This window comes from Ostrea edulis, chromosome 3 (genome assembly GCF_947568905.1).
Source record: "Ostrea edulis chromosome 3, xbOstEdul1.1, whole genome shotgun sequence".
NCBI classification, from domain to species: domain Eukaryota; kingdom Metazoa; phylum Mollusca; class Bivalvia; order Ostreida; family Ostreidae; genus Ostrea; species Ostrea edulis.
The window spans coordinates 49581160-49590842 of NC_079166.1; the positions used below are offsets into that span (position 1 = coordinate 49581160).

A 9683-nucleotide genomic window follows, 5' to 3' on the forward strand; every position below is an offset into this window, starting at 1 on the left:
CTACTGCATATATCACGCCACACCTTCATGTCAACAACGAGGAACCGACTCAACCTCTACTGCATATATCACGCCACACCTTCATGTCAACAACGAGGAAGTGGCTCAACCTCTACTGCATATATCACTCCACACCTTCATGTCAACAACGAGGAACCGACTCAACCTCTACTGCATATACCACTCCACACCTTCATGTCAACAACGAGGAAGTGGCTCAACCTCTACTGCATATATCACTCCACACCTTCATGTCAACAACGAGGAAGTGGCTCAACCTCTACTGCATATATCACTCCACACCTTCATGTCAACAACGAGGAACCGACTCAACCTCTACTGCATATACCACTCCACACCTTCATGTCAACAACGAGGAACCGACTCAATCTCTACTGCATATATCACGCCACACCTTCATGTCAACAACGAGGAACCGACTCAACCTCTACTGCATATATCACGCCACACCTTCATGTCAACAACGAGGAACCGACTCAACCTCTACTGCATATACCACTCCACACCTTCATGTCAACAACGAGGAACCGACTCAACCTCTACTGCATATATCACGCCACACCTTCATGTCAACAACGAGGAACCGACTCAACCTCTACTGCATATATCACGCCACACCTTCATGTCAACAACGAGGAACCGACTCAACCTCTACTGCAGATATCACGCCACACCTTCATGTCAACAACGAGGAACCGACTCAACCTCTACTGCAGATATCACGCCACACCTTCATGTCAACAACGAGGAACCGACTCAACCTCTACTGCAGATATCACGCCACACCTTCATGTCAACAACGAGGAAACGGCTCAACCACTCTTTAAAAAACAATGCTTTTAAAAGAAGCTGTTACACGCTACACGATCATTGAGAAAGGAAATGAGATGCTGCTATTAGAAGTTCATTTGAGAGGACCATACAAAGTATACACTGCAATTGAATATTTGATAAAGCACACATAATGCAATGATAAGTCAATATATATCAAATTTATATAGCTACAGTTGTAACCATGGTATCTAAGCTCTTAGTGCAGTAATGAAATTAAGTTTCTAACATATAGTAAATCAAATTAGAAAATAAAAGATTGTAATGTTTATTTTGATGAAGTCTTAAATCTATTTAAGTAAATGGTCAAATATACATGTAAGATTATTCGAATTATCCAAAATATCATTTTCTGTTCATTGTAATTCAATTGTCTTACTACATTTGTATATTAAATCTAATTATCAATTTAAAGCTTTTACGATGACAATAAGCTATATTTTCAGAGTCATTTATTCTGTAATGAGTTTACTAAGGAGTATTATATTGTTTTGGAGGGGTTATTGTAATTTGAATAATAATAAACATTTAGTAGTCGAAGTATATAAATCACCTATTCCTTCAAGGCTTTGTGGATGGAGTTGATCTTATCATGAAGCGACATAATTTTGGACTCTAAATTATCCACCTTCTCCTCTAATGTCACTTGCTTACACCGTATGAGCTCTACGGATCTACTCGTATCATTTTGAGTTTTATTCATCTCGGTCAGAGTAACGGAAGCGTCCAATAAACGTCGTTGTGCAGCTTTGATTTGGCGAATGTTATAAATAGCTTCCAATAACTTCGTCTGGTACTTTAGAGCTTTAGAAGTATTCACTCTAACTTTGCGAAATTTGTAAATAAACCAGCCGGACTTCATGACGTTAGCAGCTTCATTCTTTAGCCTTTTGTCGAGGTCCACATCAAGAACGAAGTCATGTACGTATTTTTCACTACGACTGAGCTCCAGTTTTCTGGCTAAGACTGCAACGACTAGAGCTGTACAACCAGCCCCCATCATTCCTGTTATGACAGTGATCCCCCGGCCGCAGTATGTACTGGGCTTAATGTCGCCGTAACCCACGGAGAGAAATGTAATAGCGACTAACCACATCGTATTCAGAAAATTTGAATGCACTGATTCATCTGCGGTGTCGCTCATTTCACACAATCTTAACGCCCAGCTTGCTATCAAAAACGACACAATCATGATGATAGTTAATACATAGTCAGGATGCATTGTCATCATAGACTTGAAAATAAACCTGAAATTGAAGTGAATACGATTCAGAGCTCCAAGACTCTGGGAAGAAGCGTCTTCGTAGAGTTTGCTATGTAACATGATAAATCGACATACTAGGAAAAGTCGGAGGAACATTGGGAGTGCAAGTATAGTATCAAGAGGAACAATGAGTCGTCTGTGATGTTCCCCCTCAGCCACAGTAGCCGGCCAAGTAGTGTAGAAATTCCCAGGAATTGGATGAATGGAACACACAATGAATTCCACCGTCATCTGTATGACCCTTCTAGCGGTCATTGCTATTCTCCAATCATCAACACTATTGTTAACGATGAATAGCTGTATATCCAAACGATGATATATACCTAGGAAGATTAACAATGCCACTGTAGATGCCGTGATTGCCATTTTCATTAAGTGAGATGGTAGAGAGGAACGGTGGTACACTTTGCCTGCTGTCAGCTCTGTTTGTGTCACCATTAAAAGGATACCCACTAATGCGAAAGTTAATGCTACATCACTGGACCGTTTTCGTTTTACAAAGAGTTCTTTTCGTCTTGCTAACCTGCTACCAACTGTTTCAAATCGGCCTGAAGGCGGATCCCCTTGTTCGTTTTCTAAAGTCCTGTACTTTTTTAATTTCCCGTTTAACCCAACAAGGGGAATTCCTGGATTTTCTACTAACGAACTCATCCTCTATAAATCGTTGTCACTTCTTTCTATAATTCATTAAAGTACACCTACAGTCTCATCTTCTCCAACATCTTTATATCCATTCTTTATTTCAGCATATAATTTCCATAAGATAATTTAATAATTGTGGAACACAGTTAACAGTGCGCTAAAATCACAACCCTGAAAGCTTTCCAACCATACGACAAATATTGAATTTTTTTCAGTTCCGTCAATGTTATATATATTATCGTTTTCCTCCTATCACAGAGTGATGCGGTGTTCCACGGAAAACCTGATTCATCAAGCTCACATTTCTTGATTCTGCATAATTATATCTACAGTATCATCTATTCAATAAATTGTTCAATCCATGAGGGTATACACTACTGAATCTCCTCCCTCCACTAGCAATTCAGTGTCTACATTTCTTATCGAAACCATGCTTCTACATTATTTTATAAATGATCGCTCCAACTCACGCGATCGATAGGCGAATGAAACCGAAATATCCATTGTTTATATTTTCCTCCATCCATCGATTGCCAGCTCTGAGAGAATTAACATCCATTGTCATCCGTAACATTATTTCGCCGCTTATTTCACCTTTCAAGGTACCACAGTCAACATCGACGGCTTGCTTTATAAATGTTTGCATTAATAATTCAATGCGTTATTACCACTTGATACTTCAATATCTGATAGTAGATCGACTACGGAGTGTTGGAAAAGACCTTCTTTAGCTTACTCAAGTTGATTGGTCACCACTTCTCTCCCCTGAAGACTTTTGTACCAGGGATTACAACATAATGTTCATTACACTAATTAACAAAACTCCAGAGGTGAGTATTAGTCCATGAATAGCATAGTGACAGAACAGTGTTGAATAGAAATCCCCCGGGAAATCAAAATTCGTTTTGAAATCGTGCTATTTTCCACAGAATATACATCTTTGAATTCTGAGGGAAATTACATAGTTATATAGAGACCCATAGTAAACAGGGTTATAACGTAATTATTAGAATTCTATATAACATTACAGGAACAAGGCGTGTATGAATATGAGCGACTACTTTGTTGTGTATACACAATATTACAGTCAGAAGATTAATTTTTTATACTGAAATGAAATAAATACTATCACTTTAAAACTGTTTTTCGTCTTCAAGAAACAGCTGTATCATCCTCCTCGGGGACCCATATACCTGTTCTCATGTTAATGAAGATATTGGATTTTGGTGCGAAATCATAATTGAGATACAACATGATGGTTTCGCTCAAAGCGACATACGTGTGTTAAACAAATGAAAATTGGTGTGTATTTGCTTTTTATCACCTTGTGCTGTGATTATTGTCTTGGCGTCTGTATTGTTTGGTGTTTTGTATTAGATATTTATTCTCTATACAGACATATATAGACGGGTTCATATTTCGTCTAACTTGTATCTCATGATTTGAAGATTGTTTATTCCTCTCTGTATTAGGCTTCAGAATAATGATTTTATTGGTAGTTGGCATATTGCCCAAGTAAATCAACTAGACAAATGTGTCACCCTTCGAGAATTGTGTACCATGCGGAAAGAATAAGATTTTAACATGAAACTGCAATTCCCTAACTCTCGAGTGTTCATTGTATAATCATTTACGTACGCAAATTATACTTTCGGAACTGCGGGCGTCTGTCACAAAATCATGACTAAAGTGCTTTTTTATTTTGAGTTTAAACAAGAGGCCCACAGGCCTTATCGGTCACCTGAGTATTAGTTAGAAGTACTGCTACCCCTAAGGGCTGCATAATATATAATAATTTTCCTGTTCTGCAATTTCACTCTAAATTCTAATATTTAACAGCAGATAAAACATGATGTCTTCTTTTAACCCCGCCCCAAGAGTTCCCATAGTGATGAAAGACTTTACATACATGTAACATTATATATTAACACTAAATGATTATTTTGGAACCGCCCTAGAATCAGAACCCTGGAGTTGCGAAATTCACAATTTTGGTACAACCCATACTCCTGTGATTATGAAATTTACCGTTTTGGTAAAGGGCCACCTACTTCTTCCAAATATCCATTAGTTTCAATGTAGTATTAATGACATTAAAGAAGATTTTATTTAAATGTTTTACAATAAGCACTTTATATCAAGTTTGGCCCCACTCTGGAGTCAGAATCTCTAGCCTGGAAATCATGAAATTTTCCCTTTTAGTAGAAACCTTCCTGTTCTACATAATTATGAATTTAATATTCCATACAGATATTCGGTTGTTTGAAAAGTGATCATACTTTAGCAGGGTTTTTTTTACCCGCCCCTAAGGACCGGGGGTACAGGAGTCCTGAAATTTACAACCTGTGTCACCCTTGTCACAAAGATGTTTCATACAAACTTTGAAAAGAATTGGAAGAGTGCGTAGTTATAAAGAAGTTAGAACACACGTGTAATCACTATGACCATTTTGACACCACCCTGGTGCTAAATTCCTACGCCCAGGATCATGAAATCCTCGTAAAGGGTTACCTTCTTCTAAAAAATCCATGCAGATTCAATTTAGTATCAATAGCGTTTTACACGTAAACACTATGAATATGCCTAGTTTGGTCCTGCCCTGGTAAAATAAACAAATTAATGTATGAATGTTTGGAAGATTATATTCCCCTTGTATGAATACATCTTACCGCCCTCACTCATACAATAAATGTATATTACTATAGCCCGTATGATAATTCTACACAACGCGTTATCTGAATTGTCTAAACAGTCACGTGCAAAGGGGAATAAAAAAAAATATTATATAGCTAATAAACAGTCTATTATAAAATCTGCGTAAAATCTAGAGAATGTTAGCGTTCAATATCCTGAGAATTTATTGAACGCTAACTTTGCATTGCGTAAATTGCATGCGCCCGAAACACTCCGAGTATGAGCGTTCAATATTGACGTTACCGTAACGACGTAAACAAGCCAAAATGGCAGACGTCGGTCCTCCGAATCTGACAGAGCCGGTATTTGATATTTACTTAAGCAAAATGTTTTACTGTACATAAATTATGATGTCCCCATTTACAAAATCAGTTTGCTTCATGCATTAATGACGGGTTAAATATTGAACAGTTAAGAAATGTATTAGGTTATTGCACGCCTTCACCTTAGATGCCAATATTGATGAATTCCCGTCTATTTTGGAGTAGTTTGAGTGAAAAGGGATATAATTTAACAACTAAATACTTTAGCTATATAATAAAAGGGTTATTGAACTTATATAGGTGAATATTGGCACTCGTTGACTGTCAAAATGCACTCGCAAGCTCGTGCATTTTCACAGCCAACTCGTGCCAATATTCACCAATATAAGTTCAATAACCCTATAATATTTCCCTCAAATACCATATTACACCCCTTCTAGAGTCTCTTGCACTTTACACAAACTCTCAATAAAGGGAAACGTGGGACGTTGTAATGTCAAATTACGTCCGAGTCATTTCCAGTCAAAGAAATCTCATATTTCGTAAGGCTAAAAAGGAATTCGCAATATTTTTACAGGTAGTGTAAGATTACAAATTTTGATACACAGTTTAATCACGTAATTTTAGTTGAATCACAGATCATGAAAGTAATCAACAGAAGAAAGGAAACGATAAAGCGGAAGTCACACCTCACATATATAACGCTAAGGGACGTCCAACAGAAAACGCTAACGGACGTCCAACAGAAAACGCTAACGGACGTCCAACAGATAACATTAACGGACGTCCAACAGATAACGTTAACCAACAGATAACGCTAACAGAATGGACGTCCAACAGATAACACTAACCAACAGATAACACTAACGGACGTCCAACAGATAACGCTAACCAACAGATAACACTAACGGACGTCCAACATATAACACTAACGGACGTCCAACAGATAACGCTAACAGACGTCCAACAGATAACACTAACGGACGTCCAACAGATAATACTAACGGACGTCCAACATATAACACTAACGGACGTCCAACAGATAACACGAACGGACGTCCAACAGATAACGCGAACAGACGTCCAACAGATAACACTAACGGACGTCCAACAGATAAGACTAACGGACGTCCAACATATAACACTAACCAACAGATAACGCTAACCAACAGATAACACTAACGGACGTCCAACATATAACACTAACGGACGTCCAACAGATAACGCTAACAGACGTCCAACAGATAACACTAACGGACGTCCAACAGATAATACTAACGGACGTCCAACAGATAACGCTAACAGGCGTCCAACAGATAACGCTAACCAACAGATAACACTAACGGACGTCCAACAGATAACGCTAACCAACAGATAACACTAACCAACAGATAACACTAACGGACGTCCAACAGATAACGCTAACGGACGTCCAACAGATAACACTAACCAACAGTTAACACTAACGGACGTCCAACAGATAACGCTAACCAACAGATAACACTAACAGACGTCCAACAGATAACGCTAACGGACGTCCAACAGATAACACTAACGGACGTCCAACAGATAAGACTAACCAACAGATAACGCTAACAGAATGGACGTCCAACAGATAACACTAACCAACAGATAACACTAACGGACGTCCAACAGATAACGCTAACAGACGTCCAACAGATAACACTAACGGACGTCCAACAGATAACGCTAACGGACGTCCAACAGATAACACTAACGGACGTCCAACAGATAACGCTAATGGACGTCCAACAGATAACGCTAACCAACAGATAACACTAACGGACATCCAACAGATAACACTAACGGACGTCCAACAGATAACACCAACAGACGTCCAACAGATAACACTAACGGACGTCCAACAGATAACGCTAATGGACGTCCAACAGATAACGCTAACCAACAGATAACACTAACGGACGTCCAACAGATAACACTAACGGACGTCCAACAGATAACGCTAATGGACGTCCAACAGATAACGCTAACCAACAGATAACACTAACGGACGTCCAACAGATAACACTAACGGACATCCAACAGATAACGCTAACGGACGTCCAACAGATAACACTAACGGACGTCCAACAGATAACGCTAATGGACGTCCAACAGATAACACTAACCAACAGATAACACTAACGGACGTCCAACAGATAACACTAACGGACGTCCAACAGATAACACCAACAGATAACGCTAACCAACAAATAACGCTAACCAACAGATAACACTAACGGACGTCCAACAGATAACGCTAACGGACGTCCAACAGATAACGCTAACAGACGTCCAACAGATAAGACTAACCAACAGATAACACTAACCAACAGATAACGCTAACAGACGTCCAACAGATAACACTAATGGACGTCCAACAGATAACACTAATGGACGTCCAACAGATAACACTAACCAACAGATAACGCTAACCAACAGATAACGCTAACAGACGTCCAACAGATAACACTAATGGACGTCCAACAGATAACACTAATGGACGTCCAACAGATAACACTAATGGACGTCCAACAGATAACACTAACCAACAGATAACGCTAACCAACAGATAACGCTAACAGACGTCCAACAGATAACACTAATGGACGTCCAACAGATAACACTAAAGGACGTCCAACAGATAACGCTAACGGACGTCCAACAGATAACGCTAACCAACAGATAACACTAATGGACGTCCAACAGATAACACTAACCAACAGATAACACTAACGGACGTCCAACAGATAACACTAATGGACGTCCAACAGATAACACTAACCAACAGATAACACTAACGGACGTCCAACAGATAACGCTAACGGACGTCCAACAGATAACACTAACGGACGTCGAACAGATAACACTAACCAACAGATAACGCTAACAGACGTCCAACAGATAACGCTAACAGACGTCCAACAGATAACACTAACGGACGTCCAACAGATAACACTAATGGACGTCCAACAGATAACACTAACCAACAGATAACGCTAACAGACGTCCAACAGATAACGCTAACAGACGTCCAACAAATAACGCTAACAGACGTCCAACAGATAACACTAACCAACAGATAACACTAACGGACGTCCAACAGATAACACTAACAGACGTCCAACAGATAACACTAACGGACGTCCAACAGATAACGCTAACCAACAGATAACACTAACGGACGTCCAACAGATAACGCTAACAGACGTCCAACAGATAACGCTAACCAACAGATAACGTTAACCAACAGATAACGCTAATCAACAGATAACACTAACGGACGTCCAACAGATAACGCTAACAGACGTCCAACAGATAACGCTAACCAACAGATAACACTAACGGACGTCCAACAGATAACACTAACGGACGTCCAACAGATAACACTAACGGACGTCCAACAGATAACACTAACCAACAGATAACGCTAACCAACAGATAACACTAACGGACGTCCAACAGATAACACTAACCAACAGATAACACTAACAGACGTCCAACAGATAACACTAACCAACAGATAACACTAACCAACAGATAACACTAACGGACGTCCAACAGATAACGCTAACCAACAGATAACACTAACAGACGTCCAACAGATAACACTAACCAACAGATAACACTAACGGACGTCCAACATATAACACTAACGGACGTCCAACAGATAACGTTCCTTTGCGTATCAATATAACAGTATATAAATGTACAAACACACGAGATATCAGTATAGCAGTATATAAATGTACACATACATGAGATATCAGTATAGCAGTATATAAATGTACACACATGAGATATCAGTATAGCAGTATATAAATGTACACATACATGAGATATCAGTATAACAGTATATAAATGTACACATACATGATATATCAGTATAGCAGTATATAAATGTACACATACATGAGATATCAGTATAGCAGTATATAAATGTACAC

General features: G+C 39.0%; 1 protein-coding gene across 1 annotated transcript; it reads right to left on the minus strand.

Annotated features, from left to right (window-relative positions):
- Nucleotides 1–909: 909 nt before the first annotated feature.
- On the minus strand, nucleotides 910–3433 carry LOC125676020 (small conductance calcium-activated potassium channel protein-like). Its single transcript, XM_048913912.2, has one exon. The coding sequence runs from the start codon at nucleotides 2765–2767 to the stop codon at nucleotides 1406–1408; it is 1362 nt and encodes a 453-aa protein (XP_048769869.1). The 5' UTR covers nucleotides 2768–3433; the 3' UTR covers nucleotides 910–1405.
- Between the last annotated feature and the right edge of the window lie 6250 nt (nucleotides 3434–9683).

Excerpts from the sequence above, each read along its gene's own strand:
- LOC125676020 (XM_048913912.2), bottom strand. The coding sequence starts at position 2,767 with ATGAGTTCGTTAGTAGAAAATCCAGGAATTCCCCTTGTTGGGTTAAAC.